This window comes from Phoenix dactylifera, unplaced genomic scaffold (genome assembly GCF_009389715.1).
Source record: "Phoenix dactylifera cultivar Barhee BC4 unplaced genomic scaffold, palm_55x_up_171113_PBpolish2nd_filt_p 000696F, whole genome shotgun sequence".
Taxonomy (NCBI): Eukaryota; Viridiplantae; Streptophyta; class Magnoliopsida; order Arecales; family Arecaceae; genus Phoenix; species Phoenix dactylifera.
This window is the reverse complement of record NW_024068079.1, coordinates 2,826-20,199: the sequence shown is the minus strand read 5'-3', so window position 1 is coordinate 20,199 and position 17,374 is coordinate 2,826. Positions and strand designations below refer to the sequence as shown.

The following is a 17,374-nucleotide window of genomic DNA, read 5'->3' as shown; positions in this document are numbered from 1 at the left end:
AAGGGTATCAGGATAAGGGGAAAGCATGAGCTCAAGGTGAAGCACAGAATTCAACCAAAGAATAAAGAGGTCACAGAAGGTGAGATGATTGTAGAAATTGCTAGAGGATATGGAAGAGAGGAAGCTCAAATAAAGGAAGGTGCTTAAAAATGTTATTTCATAGTCATCTAAATGTATATAAATAGGATGATGTCACCATGTCATTTTGCTTAACATTATTGGCTAAACAGACACACAAGTAAGGAGCCATAAGCTAGTTTTCTCATAGGATTGAAGAATGATAGTTGAACAAGCATAAAACATGAAGATCATAGTATGGAGACCAGGGGAGATGGGATGCTGCTGCTGACCTTAGAAGGTTTAATAGATAATCCACGTTCAGTATAGCTATCACTTGAAACTAGATATGAACACTGTAGGTCATTCATGAAGGATTTCAGCAGCACTGAGCAGTGTGATTGTATCAATTTTTGGCAGGTTCTTAGCTGCAGATGATCAGGTCTTTGGATTGGAGATAGATAGTGTTTTAATGTTAGATGGCAAGTGTACTGCTATGATGAAGACATGTAGATGGTCAAATCTAAGGTATAAATCAATGTTGGAAGAGCCAATAGTTCACAGAGGCTTTACAACATGTGTAAAGAAAAGAAGCTAAATTGTGGAGCTTAAACAGAACTTAAAGACAGGCATGAAAGATTCCAAATCTGCAATGCTTTACTAGAAGGTGTCAGTAGCCTAATATATAGCAGGCATATAGGTTATCTAAAACAACTGTTGCATGTAGATGCATGATATTACAAATAGACTAAAATATGTAATACTATACCGAGTATTATCTCTAATAGTATGAGAAGAAAGGGAAAATCGAGAGGGTAGGGATAAATTTACCAAAATTAAATGAGAAGAGTTAAAAAAGGAACAAGAAAAGGGTATTGGAAGAGAAAAATGCAACCGTACCAATTTCTAGAAAGAGAATGGTTCCCTGCTTTCTGTTCAGTTTTGTGAGAGAATTTGGTGAAAAATGGAGAGGACAAGAAAGATAATGAATTCTGAATATTAAAGAAAATATCGAAGCCCCTTCATCAGATATGCAAAAATGGATATATTCACACCTTCTTAACCAAGCCCTAAAGCTAACTGTTAATTTGGAACAAAAACATCCTAAGAAGCAGTTCCAGAAAAGAGAAACAGAATCAAGAAAGCATGTGAAAGAGAATCAATAGTAGGCCTGGCATCATTCTCTTCAGTTGGGAAAGGACCTTAGTGGGTAAAGTAGTGGCACTACTCTTCCTTTATGAATCTTGCATCTCATTAAGCTTCATGGCCAATCTGTTGATATCATTGGCCATATCATTTATCATTACTATATTTTCTAAGTGTACTATTCATTATTTGCCTTTGAAAGTACTCCTTGAGTTCAGTCTGGAGAGAGTGGACTTTCAGGTTCATTAAAAGATAAGTTGTAATTTGAGTGCGATCAGATGAGCATACTCCATTATTTCTGCTGTTGCATTAACTTTAGTAAAAAGTTTATGATAAGATGGATCTTGTTCAGTCATTTTGCATTTACGGAAACTCTCATGAGCAGCAAACAAGCTACAAACCCACAAAATTATTTCAAATTATGCTTCATAATTTGCCTTGGCAAGTCTTTAATCACATTCATGACACTCTTCTTCATTCATATATATTTATACTAGAGGGAATTTTTGGTTCATGCTGGCTTATGTTAAAGCTCAGGCAGGTCTTCTAGTTATTGCTGCAGAACTTGTTTCTTATTAATTATTGGTTTGATTTCTTTCAGTCTTACGATAACTTGTAAATTATTTAAATGGTGAGATACATCTAGTTAAATTGACTTTTCTGAAGCAGAGTATTCAAATTGTTTTTCTTATGCAGGTGGAGAAGTTTTGGCAGCAGAGAAGTTTCTTGAATCTATAATCGAAGGTAACCTATCTGAAAGACAATTTATTCGCATACTTTAGACAAATTAACAATATATAGATCCTGGGTTAACAAAATCAGATTGCACAGCTCTACCATTTTGCTTTACATGCTTGGAAATATATATTATCAACAAATATCATCATAATTATCTTCCCTTGACATCTATTCGACGGTGGCTTCATGTATATTAGTTCTCCAGTGGTTCTTGTTCAGAACTGTTCCCTCCATTGAAGTTTGCTCGTAAATCCCTTCAGAATTTGGTCTCAATTCTCTGTTAGTCCTCATTTATATACTACTCAATATGGCCAATCTGGCCCTATAAAGCCAGAAACTATAAGAGTGTGCATGAGGAAGTGAAAGTGAACTCGGGAATTAATATCTTCATATGCAAGGTGATGCAAGATTGTCTATGCATGGGCATATATAAGGGTTTAGGATAGGTTTTGAGACCTATAGATTGCTGGAAATTTAGATTAAGATTTGAGTACTTGATGTAATTGTACTAGAAAGGTAACGAGTTTAAAGGAAAAAGGAATGCATGGTTATTATCTAACCTAGGGTTTAGGTATATGGATATGGATCTATAAGGGTTTAGGATGGGTTTTGAGACCTATGAATTTCTGGAAATTTAGATTAAGACTTGAGTACATGATAAAATCAAACCAGAAAGGCAATGATTTTAAAGAAAAACAAGCAATATGTGGCTATTATCTAACCTAGGGTTTAGAATTCTATGGTTTAAATTGAATTTTTTAAGAATTTATGCAATTGAATAATTGAAATCAAATTCCTAGAAATCAAATGCTTGATGGGAGTAAATTTGATATGTATATGAGATCAAAGATCTCTGGAAATAAAATACATTTTTGATTACAATGATTATGAGAAAGGTAAACTAGGAAAGGAATGAAATAAGAAAAAGGGGAAAGGGAAGAGGAAGAATAATTCCAGACTCACTCCAAGACTTATGAATCACACTTAGCATTTGAAATCTGGGTCTTACACCTCCATTGTGGAATCATATCACAAGAAAAAAAAACTAGAGATATCCTTTCTTCATTAATCAATCATCAAAATTTATTACCTCAAACCTAAGAAGATTGAGATACAAAATGTAGTAGGCTTGGCTGGAGGGAAAATGAAATTACTAGCTCATCATTGACAAGGCTTTTTGAAATTGCATATGTTAGTTTTGTATATAGTCTAATCAACAGCTAATGGTGAAGTTCTTAGAGGGTGATGTGTAGATGATAATAGTGGTGGTCTTAGGTCCACCTTTTCAAAATCTGAAGCATGCCTCTTTGTGGTGATCTTTTCTGTTCCTAGTGAAAAGACCATTAAGAACCAAGTGAGGGACCTAGAACAGGTCCGTAATCTTGGTACTAGGTACTGTACTAGTACGTTACTGGTTCAGAGTAGTAGGTCAGTATATTATGATATGCAAACATACTGAGACAGATTCCAACCCCTTTTTCTCACTTTTTATTATGGCATTTTCTGAAACCGAACGGTATGGGTTGGTACGAGTCAGTATGGTATCGTACGCATTCCGATTTTGGGTGGTATTCGGCGATACGCTATGGTTCAACTTGATTTAGGATAGTATGGGTCGGTATGGTTTGTTTCGAGGCCTCTACCTACCCAAATGGTGTTTTCATGTTGTTTCTGCCCCTGCATGGTTGGTACGCCTTGAACTAGGCGATTATGGATGGTACATCAAACATTAAGAAGTCTAGATGTACTGGCTAGCACAAATAGCAACCAAAGATGGGTGAACCTGATAGGTCCTTTGCTACTAGCCAGAAATAATTGACTCAAGATGTTATCATGAATTATGATGGAGTGGCTGTCCATGAAGAGTCTGAAGCTCAAAGTTGAGTTACATTAGAAACTGGAAAAGCTGCTAACAATCATGAAATCGTTGGTTCTTGACCTGGCTAGGAGGAGAGATGATTCTATTTCCATGTTGCTCACTCCAAATATCAGGACATCAATGGATAGAACTTTCAGATCAACTGTTGACCTTAAGATGCAGGTAAGCAATTAAGAGTAGTTGCTACTCATGAGACATAGTGAATGTAGACCTCGTAAGCAACTCCATATTTCCTGAGTTCTCCAAATACTGGAAATTTGCAATTAAATGGATGCCTCTATTAATGTCATCGGATATGAGCAAATCCTTTAATCTTGTGTCTGTCACTTGAAGTGGATTGTTTAGTAGATCCAAATACCACTTAAAGTAGTAGTTGAGGAAGGCTTTGGATTAGAGGCGTTGAACATGTTCCTATGGGTAACATCCAATAAGATGGCCATGAAAGATCACAAATCCAAACCACCTTGTTGCTCCGGCAAATGAGCTAAACTTTCATAGCAGATATGTAACTGTGAGCACTACGCTTGAAAATGAATATCCATCTAGCCCTTGGTTTGCCAAACTGGTACTGAGGTTCGTACTAGCTGGCAACTAGTCCAATACGATACTCGTACAGAACACCTGGCCAAGGTGATAGACAAGGCATGGAGGAGAGGGACAGGAGAAAAGAGAGAGAGAGGATTCACTTGGCCATGAAGATCCTGACATTGTCCTGAGAAAGATAAGCTCAAAAAGGCCGAAGCAACAGATGAGGCCCTTGCTATGGATAGTGGTGTCGTCAGAGGGGTTGCTATGGTTTTCCTCCAGAGAACAGAAGACTATAACCTAGAATAGAGGCCAGAGGAGGAGCTGGGAGAGGAAGATCGGGAGAGAAGAGAGGGGAGAGTGAGGAGTGGAAGAGAGGGAGAGAGAGATAGAGGATGCACCTGGTCACAAAGATCTGGACACCGATCTAAGGAGGATGCACTCGAATAGGCCGAGGAGATGGTCGAGGCCCTCGTTGTGGATGGCGGCATCATTGGAGGGGACATTAGGGTTTTCCTTGGAGAGCGGACCAAAACTCAGAGCAAAGGCTGGAGGAGGAGGTCGGAGAGGAAGATTGGTAGAGAGGAAGAGAGGAGAGTGAGGAGCGGGAGAGGAGGATACAGAGTGAGAGGCGAGAGGGGAGGGAGAGGCGAGAGGGATTTGGGAGAGATCGGGGGATATACTGTTTTATTGGCCAAACATCCATAAGAGTAGCAACTTGGATAGGCCGTATTGGATGGACAGATAACCAAGCCTAACCCAACCAACAATAACCCCAATTGGACCTGACCCAGCCCAACAAAAAGTTTGAACCAGCTAAACTCTGAAAATCCAACTAACAGTTTGAACTATGTTGTGTTAACACTAGTTAATTCAGGTTGGTGTAAGTCTAGATTGAGAGCCTAATTGTAAAAATTCAGATTGGGTTCTCATAGTTCTAAGTCAAAACTTAGAATCGTTTACAAAATTTTGTTGGCTTCTTCCAATCCAAACCCAGCCCACATTAGGCATACATATGTGAGCCTAACCTGACACAAACTATGATTTTGGTTGTGACAGATTCAGGTTAATCCTGCCCAAGTTGCACCCCTATAGGGCATCAAATTAACTCTTCTAATATATTCTCAGAGGGGTTTAAGCAATGATTATTCACAATCAAGGCAAGAATTCTTGTCAAGAGAGCTTCAGGCTTGACTATGCTCAAACCAGCTAATGGTTGGCCATGAGTCTTTAGAATGCTGCACTAGGAGCTCCATAAGCTTCAGTTTAAATTTTAATGGCAGATCGGGCTGGATGAGGGGGGTCCAATACAAATACTGCCACAGAATATTGCAGCAATCAGTACATGAAAGATTTTGGGCAGATTCTTGCAACTTATTTTGAGCTCCTTTTGACAATCAACCACCCAGGATGGGGTGGAGGATGAAAAACAAACGCCCTTAACAATTCCAGAAGCCAGCAGCCTTCTGGTGGTTGTATAATTGCTGATATTAGCAATCCAGCAACTGACATCAGCTGGAAGGTATTGATTAAAAATAAAAAAGAAGACATCGTCAGGAAGGCTGGAACATGGGTTGCATAAAGTGGTTTTATCCCTATGCTTTTTTGGGGAATAAATGCCTGTATAGAAAATTATGATAGCACAAGTCCTCATTAATAGTATGTGTGGATGATATAAGTATAGATTGTATGAAGATTACATAATATTTGTGTTTAGTGTTTACACTACATCTCAACAACCAAGAAAGTACTATGAGCAAGCGCCACGTAGACCAATTTCGGCAAAGTCAAAAATAGGTGCGAATCACGTGACGCTTACCGAGTTTAATGGAGCGCTTTTAATAAGTTCTACTAAGTGTGAAGGCTTAGACCGAAGGAGGGAACTTCGGCTATGATGTAGATAAGTGGGCCAAAGGATTGAGACTTGACTGTGATTGACTATAAAGCATGTGAAGATGGCCAGTTACGGACCAAGGTGACTGAGTCGGTTTCGGAGATTCCCAAGTGCAGGAGATTGTATTGTAGGCCGAAGTGAGAGAAACGGGCAGCATAAGCCATGACTGATAAGGTGTGACTAATGGCTTGACAGTTAATGGAAGACAACTATGCGATCAAATGTGCGTAGTGGAAGATAACTGTCATTAGTTATGGTGAGTTGCAGTTGACTGAACTACTGGAAGATGTTTCGATCAACACCTGGCCGAAGTTCGAGATTGTTGGTCATGATGAGTTACCGTTCACCGGTGAGTCGGCAAATCCATGTTGACAATAAATTTTGATCGTTTGCCTGAGTGAAGGGCAAAATTTTAACGGCCTCATAATACTGGCCGTGAGCGTCACAAAGGCTGAGAGGCAACTTATCAAAGGGAGCTTCCAGAGGTTTTGTATGTGATGCACGTTTCATATGCCTAGGGCAATATGACAATGTGAGTGTTGACTCGGCCTAGTACTTGGCATTATGGATTGTTGGGGGAGCGTAGCTTCCCCCCCCAAGTGCATGAGGACCTTGGCGGATGACGGCCGACCTCGGGCGGCCGAGCTCGGTGCCCGACTCTGGAACATCCGACCCAAAGAACCCCCGACCTCGGAAGTCCGATCTCGCCGCCCACCTACCACGGTTGCGTCCCGCCGAAGTCCAATCAGGGGCCATACTCTGCCACCGCCTCCGGCATTTAATGCGCATGCCCTCTGCAAACCCCCGACTCACTCAACAATTAATGTATGTCTCCGGCTTACTCAACAATTAAAGCGTGTGGCTCCTATTGTCTACGGATCCTCAGTCCTCACACGGCAAATCGGCTCGGCAGTGTCCAGTCAGCCGTGACAACTCTCTGATCCCGACCTCATCTCCGACATCAAGGCATTAATTCGCCTGATCGTGCACTAACTCGAGCGACGTGCTAAGTCGTACGGCGACCTCGCCTCATCACATCATGATGCGTCACAGAAATGCTCTCCCAAGTGCAGGAGAATCGCACAAGTAGTAAAATCTCGGGAGTCCGAGGTCGAATCCTCAGGGAACGAAATATATATTAGATTATTTAATATAATTTTAGATTAATTAATTCAATAAATTTGTGGATAAAGATGATGTTTTGCAAATAGAAAATAAATCAGTAAACAGAGAATTAAAATTTGGATAGATTAAGATAGTGTAGGGATCTGGGATCCCCCTCGATGATATTTGATGAGAGCACAAAAGTGCGACCTACATGTTACTAAAATTAGTGTTATTGTTAACCGATAATGATAAATTCACTGGATTAATATTATATTTGGGTTTAACATAGATTAGTATAAATTAGAGATAAAATGCACATTGAGTACAAATTTGACTTCAAATCGGGTCCGAGTCGGGTTCGGATCCGAGTCGGGTTTGGGTCCGAATCGGGTCCATTTCTTTTGTGCTTTTGGAAGATAATTTTGGGCAAATCTAAATTGGCTATATCATAACTATAAGGTGCTGGGTGACCCATGACTTGAAAGAATTGCACTTGACCTCTAGCCAGAATAGATGACCCGTCTACAAGCCAAATTTCATATCACACTATTTTTTTCTATATGACTATTGGATGGAACTTGGTGTCTCCCAGCTCCTTCCAACGTAGCTATCCTCCTTCCCTATTCAAGCCGTGATCCAAGCTCCCAGCGATCGCGTCCGGCTCCTCGCACCAGCCCGCCTCTCAACCAAGGTCCAAAGAAGGAATCCCGAGCCGGAATCCCAGCCTCCGACGCCGCATCCGAGCTCCAACGATCATCGACGCCTTCCTTCCGTGATCTCGAAATCCCAGCACCATTTTCGCTCCTGCCGTCCGCGTTTCTCCCACCGCGTGCTAGCAGCCCACCTTCCGCTTCAGCTCCCAACAGCACCCGAAGAAGGAAGCCCCAGCGTCCACGGCGTCCTCCCATCGATCTAGGATCGCCTTCCATTCCATGTGCGATCTCGGATGATCGCTTCCATTTCAGCGCGTCCCCAGCCGTGATCCACTCCTCCGCATTCTTCTCCCAGCAGCCGTCCACGAAGCTTCCGCCCGTGATCAGCGATCCAGCCTGCTCCCAGCGCCCGGATCTCGTCCGTGATCGACTCCTCCCCGCGTCCTCACCGCGTCTGCCATCTCCCTTCCGCATCAGGCATCCGTCCGCGGCTATAAGAGGAGAAGGAAGAAGAGGAAGGGGGGTGTGCTCGGTTTTGGGGTTGAGGCCAAGAACCAGGGAAGGAGGGAAGAGCTCGGCTGGTTTTTGTCCAAGGAGAGGGGAACGTTCTATTTGTGAGAGAAGAAAGAGGGGAAGAGTAATGCTCTGTTTTCAGATTTGAAAACAGAGCATCACGCTTCCTTAGTTTTTTTTTTATTGTTTTTGTTGTTTATTTTTTTAGAAGTTATGTTTTTAATTTGTGTATTAGTGATTTTGAGCATTATGTTGTTCCTATTTCTTTAGTTTAATTGAGAGCAATGTTTTAATTTTTTAGTAAGAGTTTTATTTTGAAACATGTTATTTTGGGATTTTTAGATTTAGTTTAAATAAGAGTTTTATTTATGCTAAAGTTTTTAATTTATGTTGTTTTTAATTTCCGTTCCTCAGATTCTGTAATCTTTCTTTAATACATTAAAATTTCTTTCATGAAATTGATGTTCTAGTCTTCAATATTCCTAGCACTGTTTTCATCCATTTTAGTTCAGAGCTTTCTTTTTTATTAAATATATAAATGCTTTTTAAATCTAAGTATATGTCCTCTAGTTGATTTTAATAAAAAATAATTCTCTGGTAGACCAGGAAATCAGTCAATATCCCCGACATAATGTTTTTTCTTCCATCATTCAAAAGTCGATTTTGAATCCGAGTGAATGTTCTAATTTTTATGCAACTCCAAACGCCTCCCTGTGGATCGACCTCTTACAACCGCTATTCTTTGAGTAGAACAGGTAAGAGTAAAAATTTAAATTTAACTTTTGTTCGTCGGTTCTAACAACGATCTGTTTAGCATATTTTTAGTTAGACACGAAAGGATGAACAATATTATTTTCAATAATTAAATTCTGCGATTCTTGATTAAGGATCAATCAGATAGAATAGTTCTAATCATGGAGTATACAATTTGAAAACATGAATTCAAGATCTAAGCATTTATCGTGCCGATTACGTCTACGACAAATCAAACATCGAAATAATCCATGAATCAAGAAATATAAACCATAAAAGATCTATCTCATAAATAAACATGCAAGAATCAAAAACATATGAATAGATGTAAATCAAAGAGATCAATTGTTCAGAATTTACTTGAAAGAAAATAAGACATCAAAGGTTCCTCCATCACCCTTCACAAGATATCAGCCCTCCATTAAAATATTAGCCTCTCCCTCTTTTTTTTTTTTATTTCTTTTCGGAAGAACAGGGCATGCCCTGTTTCTTCCTTTTTTTTTTTTTTCACAACAGCTGATGCTTTATTTTTCGAATGAGGGATCCCCCAGCTCTTTCCCAGCCGAGCAAGATATATCCAGCTCCCTCCCTTCCCTTCTCGCACCAGATGAAGATAAGCGGACCAGATGGACTTTTGAGGCGTTGATCGCGGGATGAGGCGATCATCCGGGATGCGGATGCTGGCTGGCCGCGAGATACCCGGACGCAGGATCCTGCTTTGATGCTGGAATGGAGATCTGATCGCGAACGGAAGGAGGATTGGAGCTGGGATCTGTTGGAATGCAAGGAAGATGAACCGTGGACGGTTGCGGGATGATCACACGCGCTGGGAGAAGCTGTGAATGCGGAAGAGGTGGACGACTGCAGGATGTTGGGAGGTTGGGTAGCGAACGGATGGAGCTTGAGATGGAATTGGGACGCGGAGATGCTCGGGAGATTGTGGACGCTTGGCATGCATCGTGGGCTCCGCAAGCATCGTGTGTAGGATCTGAAGAGGCTGGGACTCGGATGGATGAAATCTGGAGATACTTGCAGATGGCTGCAATGCTTTACGGGTCCTGGGATCACGGTTGGATGCTTGAAGGAAGCTGGGACGCGAACAGATGCTGAGATACGGGATGCTGGGAACTCGGCTGAACACGTGTACTCGGAAGCTTGGATGCGGAAGCTGAGATCTGGGGGGTTGCACGCTGGGATGATGGGCTGCACGCGGACGCTTGGGATGAAGTGGGAGAATCACAAACGGGTGCACAGGCTGCTTTGAATTGGCTGCAGTGAACCTGAAAGGCTGAACTTAACCTCTTTCTAGTATGCAACTGGGGTTGACCCATACGGTTGGCTGGTCACATATGGTGATGCATCTTTTTTTGGACCCAATGCATATTTTAACTTTAATTTACGATCACCTGCACCCCACAAAAATATAATATTAATACAGCACTTCTATCATTATTTGTTAGCAATAATACTAATTTGAGTGATGTGTAGATTGCACTTTTGTGCTCTCATCACACCCCCCAACTAGCTTATTGCTAGTCTCTAGCAATTAACGAGCAGATAATAAAATGAGAGTGCAAAAGGTGTTGGTTGATCCTTTGATGTTTTATTAGAACTAATTGCATAAAATTAAGATAAGTACTCACTTTCGTAGGAATCACGATTGCACTTAGCATGTGCAACAAGCCGTTAAACCCCTAGGTTACCCTAGTGGACGAGTGTTGTCTCGTGAGGGTTTTCAGGGATGTTATCCACAAACATCATGAATTATATGACATGAGATTCTAATAAAAAAAAAATATGAGATAAATCTTAAGCTAATACACATGTAATTAATTGATATTTATTTTCAAGCATGGCTACTGTCAAAGCAAGGAAATATAAAAGTGTAGTGTGCATCAAATCGCATGACTTTCTCAGAGTACTAATACCTCCACCACAACAGGGCACCGCCTGAGTTTTAGGTGCACTACTCAAGTTCAAAAGTGTTTTCTACAATTTATTAGAACCTGATCCATCAAATTTTCAGAATATCACATGTTGTCTAAATTTGTCAAGAATGGTTCGCATGTAAAGAAAGAGCTATCAATCCCAACTAAACAATCCGGGTACACAGAGGTCCAATACAATGGAGTCAAACCAGCTATTACCACATGTCACTGGGTTCAGCCTGACCAACTCATACATGCTTATTATTATTTCATTCTTTTTTTTTTTTAATACCCATAACCTCATTAGGCTCTAGTAAGGTCTATGTAGCGAGCTTTCAGCCAATGAACCCCGATCCAGTTGGCTTAAGACATTAGGTGAAACACCACTCGGGCTTAATTACTCGAACCAGACTACGCCACGAGGCTAGATTTGTCATCAGAAGGATTTTTTTTTATAATTATGCAAGAAAAGAGAAGATAGACTGAACCATATAGGTATTTTTTATTATATATGTGACTGCATTGTGACTATAGGTCAACCAAGGTCGGATCATAAGGCACCTAAGTAATCTAACTGGGATATTCAACCTCTATCTTTATGTGAAAACCAAATCATGAACCTTATGGTACGAACAAGGATACTCGTACTTCTTTTACGGATAAAGGTAACAAAAATGTAGTTAACAAATGTGAACTCCTGAGGCTTTCCTATTGTCATTAAGTACACGTGTGGGGATCTAATAATAGGTCTCTGATCAGTCATAGTATGCATGTGTTCCTTGCCTTAATTGTTGCACAAACTCAATATGAAAATACATGTGCATTTGCTCAGAAAAGAAAGTAACAGAATAAATCAAATGCAAAAACAAGTTTTTTTTTTTTTGATCAAAATATTTCCCTCCCCCCAACTTAAACATTGCATTGTCCTCAATGTAAAAAAAATGCAAGAAAACTATATATGAGAGACAATAGAGAAAATAATAGAGAGAAGAAGAATACCTTGAGCTGTTGATTTCCAGAAAAGAAGACCTACAAAATAAGAAGAAAACTAGAAATAAAAGAAAAAAATAATTCTAACTAATATACACATACCTTGGCCTTCATGTTCAGTCATAAGAAGGCTCCCCCAAGGAAAAGGAGTCCTTTTCATCTGCAAAATTCTCAAGAAAAGATTTTAATCTGTGTCCATTTACCTTAAAAATTGTGCCACCCTGTGGATTCTCAATTTCAATTGCCCCGTGTGGAAAAACCGTTTTTACAATGAAAGGACCTGTCCATCTTGATCGTAACTTTCCAGAAAACAGATGTAAGCGAGAGTCATACAAAAGAACTTTTTGTGCAGGTTCAAAAGATTTTCTTAGAATTGAGTTATCATGCCTAATTTTCATTCGTTCTTTACAAAGTCTAGCATTGTCATACGCATCCCGACGAATTTCATTCAACTCACTTAGTTGTATTTTTCTGGCTAAACCAGCATCTGACAGTTCAAAGTTTAATTTTCTAATGGCCCAATACGATTTATGCTCTATTTCAACAGGTAGATGACATGCTTTTCCATAGACTAGCCGATACGGGGACATACCAAGAATAGTTTTATAAGCTGTACGGTAAGCCCACAATGCGTCAGAAAGTTTTAAAGACCAGTCTTTGCATGATGGATTCACTGTTTTCTCTAAAATTCGTTTAATCTCCCGATTGGCTAACTCTACTTGGCCACTAGTCTGCGGGTGATAAGGAGTTGCAATTCTATGAGTGATACCGTACTTTCGTAACAGGATCTCAAAAGGTTTGTTACAGAAATATTTTCCCCCATCACTAATTATAACTTTGGGCATCCCAAATCTAGAAAATATGTTTTCTTTAAGAAATTTTAAAACTGGTTTGTGGTCATTTGTTCGACAAGGCACAGCTTCTACCCATTTGGACACATACTCAACACCAACTAAAATGTACTCATCCAAAAGATGGTGGGAATGGGCCCATGAAATCGATGCCCCACATGTCAAAAATTTCAATAGCAGTAATGGGCTGAAGAGGCATCATTTGCCTACGAGTTAGACTTCCAACACGTTGACATGGGTCACATGTCCTACAGAACTCGTGGGCATCTTTAAATAGTGTAGGCCAATAAAAACCACATTGCAACACCTTAGCTGCCGTTTTCTTAGATGCAAAGTGTCCTCCGCAAGCACTGGCATGACAAAAAGAGAGTACACTTTGTATCTCATGATCCGGAATGCATCATCTAAAGATTTGATCATTGCAATACTTGAACAAATAGGGGGCATCATAATAATAACTCCTTACTTCACGCAAGAAATTGTTCTTATCATTCGATCCCCAATGCTCCGGCATCCGGTTCGTGACAAGAAAGTTTACAATATCAGCATACCATGGCATAGTAGAAAGTGCAAACAATTGCTCTTCAGGGAACGAGTCCTTGATGGGCAATTGTAGCACCGAATCATTACAAACTAGCCGTGATAAATGGTCAGCAACTACATTTTCTACTCCCTTTTTATCTTTGATAGTGATGTCAAATTCTTGGAGTAGAAGTATCCATCGTATTAAGCGTGGTTTGGCCTCTTTCTTATCTAGCAAATATTTTAGCGCTACATGATCCGTGAAGATAACAATAGGAGCACCAAGGATATAAGAGCGAAATTTGTCTAATGCAAATACTACTGCAAGCAATTCCTTCTCGGTGGTGGTGTAATTCATTTGAGCATCGTTTAAGGTTTTGCTTGCATAGTAAATGACATATGGCTTATTATCCTTGCGTTGTCCTAGGACAGCTCCTATCGCATAGTCGCTAGCATCGCACATGATCTCAAAAGGTAATGACCAATCGGGTGGTCGCACAATGGGTGCAGTGCTAAGCATAGACTTCAATTTTTCGAATGCCTCTTGACAGGTTTCAGTCCAATTGAACGGTGTATCAAGGGATAGGAGGTTACATAATGGTCGAGCTATGACACTAAAGTCCTTGATGAACCTCCTATAAAATCCTGCGTGACCCAAAAATGATCTAACATCTCTAACCGTCTTGGGTGCAGGTAGCTTGACGATTAAGTCAATCTTAGCTCTATCAACTTCCATGCCCTTCGATGAAACAATATGTCCTAGGACAATTCCCTTTGGCACCATGAAGTGGCATTTCTCCCAATTCAGTATCAGTTTCTTTTCTATACACCGAGCTAAGACAGCTTGTAAATATAATAAACAATCATCAAAAGAATCACCAAAAACAGAGAAATCATCCATAAACACTTCTAAAAATTTCTCGTTCATATCTTCAAAAATGCTGAGCATGCATCTTTGGAATGTCGCAGGTGCATTACACAACCCGAATGGCATCCGACGGAAAGCGAATGTGCCAAAAGGACAAGTGAAGGTAGTCTTCTTTTGATCCTCAGGTGAAATTTCGATTTGGTAGTACCCGGAATAGCCATCGAGAAAACAATAGAATTTGTGTCCTGCAACTCTTTCCAGAACTTGGTCTAGGAAGGGTAGGGGAAAGTGATCCTTCCTAGTGACCAAATTCAATTTTCGGTAGTCAACACACATGCGCCAACTCGTCGGAACACGAGTTGGGACCCTAGTTCACCCTGCTCATTTTTGACTATCGCAGACCCGACTTCTTAGGAACGACTTGAGTAGACTTACCCATTTACTGTCGAAAATTGGGTAAATAATACCCACGTTAAGCAACTTGAGGACTTCTGCTTTAACCACATCTCTCATCGTAAGGATTCAACCTGCGTTGCATTTGCCTTGTGGTTTTGGCATTGTCCTCCAAATATATCCAGTGCGTGCAAATTAAAGGGCTAATCCCCTTCAAGTCAGCAATAGACCATCCTAAAGCTCCCTTATAACTCTTTAGAACACCAAGTAATTTCTTTCTTGGGCATGATCAAGATCAGATGAGATGATTATAGGGAAAGTGTCCTCCGGATCCAAGAAAGGCATACTTGAGTTCCTTCGGTAAAGGTTTCAACTCGAGCTTAGGTGTTTGTTCATGGGATGGTACTATCTTTGCTTTTCGAGGTGGCAACTGTTTCAAATTTCTCTACTCCGGTCTCCATCCATTGACCATCATGACATCCGAATTATCTAAAACAGGTGGGACCACATCATCAGCAGTTGCTTCAGAACACCAATCTATTAACCATTGTCGGCCGATTCAGTAATGTTTCTTTTAACAATATTCTTCCGTAATGGTTTTCAACCCATTCAACTTCTTTACTTTCTTCATGATCACTGGGTTGTTTGCCTATACTAAAGACGTTCAGTTTCAAGGTCATATTGCCAAAAGAAAGCTTCATGACACCATTCCTACAATTGATCAATGCATTAGAAGTTGCAAGGAATGAACGTCCTAAGATGACCGGAATCTGAGATGGTGAATTGGAAGCCGGATGTGTATCCAGTACGATAAAGTCGACAGGAAAAATAGAACTTGTCTACTTGGACCAACACATCTTCGATAATTCCTCTAGGAACCTTCACTGATCTGTCAGCAAATTGTAAGGTCACAGCTGTTGGCTTCAACTCACCCAAACCGAGTTGCTCATATACCGTATATGGCAACAAGTTCACACTCGCTCCTAAATCTAGCAATGCTCGCTCAATCCTAAAATTGCCAATGATGCACGAGATAGTTGGGCAACCTAGATCCTTATATTTAGGAAGAATGTTATGCTGTAAAATTGCACTCACATTTTCAGCCAGAAATGCCTTCTTCTTGACATTTAAACGACGCTTGACAGTGCACAAATCTTTTTAAAAATTTTGCATAGGAAGGCACTTGTTTGATTGCATCAAGAAGAGGTACATTGATTTTTACTTGCTTAAAAAGCTCAAGAATTTCAGAGTTTGGTTCAAGCTTTTGCAAGGGCTTTAATCTTTGTGGAAAAGGTGCAGAAAAAGGACATTCAATTTTTCAGTAGATGTTGGTGCTTCAGTTTCTTCATTATCCTTTTCTTTTGTCTTTAAAGGGTCAGAATCAGGTATGACTTGTGTTTGTTCTGGGACCGGTTGGTCAATAACCTTTCCACTTCGCAAAGTTATTATACTCTTCGCTTGTTCTTTATGCGAAGTTGAAGATGATGCATTGCTACCGCCGTAGACTTGAGGATTAGGTTGTGGTTGAGCTGGTAGCTTACCTTTCTCTTGAGCACTTAAAGCAGTGGTCAGCGTTGTCAGTTGATTTCTTAATTCATCATTGATTTTAGCTTGACCTTGCATAAAAGATTGCAAAGTTTCTTCGAGACTGGATTTTTGAGGGGGTGCATGTGCATAATGAGGTTGCAGAGGTGGAGGAGTTGGGTTATATACTTGTTGAGGTTGGTCATTCCTCCACCTAAAATTTGGATGGTTCTTCCATCCAGGGTTGTAAGTACCCGAAAAAGGATTATTGAAAATTTTTGATAGGTATTCATAACATTGGCCTGATCTTGCAAGACTTCCTTGAATGCAGGTATTGTGGGGCAATCAGTGGTGAGATGGCCAGGCATCTCACAAATCCTACAACACTCACTGTTATGTTCTACGGTCTTGACGGGTTCAATCCTTCTAAGTTCAATTTCCTCTACCTTCCTAGTAAGGGCTGCCATTTTAGCCTGAATATCATCCTGAGTACTAAGGTTGTAAAGGCCCCCGTGTCCAACGCTAGTAGGCTTAGGTAAGGGTTTATTCACTCTATCCCCTGTATCCCATAATTGTGCAGTCTCTGCGAGAGAATCTAAATAGTCCCATGCCTCATCGGGTTGCTTTTCCAAAAATAGACCATTGCACATAGTCTCTATAAATTGTTTTAACTGTGGAGACAACCCTTCGTAAAAGAAACTAATGGTTCTCCATGTTTCAAACCCATGATGAGGACAAGAGAGAAGCAAATCTTTAAATCTCTCCCAGCATTCATAAAATGTTTCATGGTCTTTTTGTTGGAAATTACTAATGTGCCTTTTCAAAAAGTTAGTCCTTTGTGCAGGAAAGAATTTTTTTAGGCATTCTCTTTGCATATCATGCCATGTTCCTAGCGATCTAGGTCTCAAGGAGTTCAGCCATGTTTTGGCTTTATCCTTTAAGGAAAAAGAAAACAAGGTCAATTTAAGGACGTCTTCCGATACATTTGGCACTCTAAATGTGATGCTAATTTCCTCAAAATCCTTAAGGTGAA

At 40.3% G+C, this 17,374-nt stretch overlaps 1 protein-coding gene and 1 pseudogene across 4 annotated transcripts in view; both read left to right on the top strand.

Moving 5' to 3' along the window:
• LOC113461511 overlaps positions 1 to 7,052 on the top strand; it is a 67,438-nt gene extending 60,386 nt beyond the window's left edge. For 3 of the 4 annotated variants that reach the window (XM_039120055.1, XM_039120051.1, XM_039120052.1), the window contains one exon: positions 1,900 to 4,540. In XM_039120055.1, the coding sequence (XP_038975983.1) occupies positions 1,900 to 1,985 (86 nt within the window). In that variant the 3' untranslated portion in view covers positions 1,986 to 4,540. Of the gene's footprint in view, positions 1 to 1,899 lie in introns of all 4 variants that reach the window. The other variant, XM_039120053.1, reaches the window with a different exon arrangement.
• Positions 7,053 to 17,061: 10,009 nt separating this feature from the next.
• Positions 17,062 to 17,159, top strand: LOC120106937 (annotated as a pseudogene).
• Positions 17,160 to 17,374: the final 215 nt, after the last annotated feature.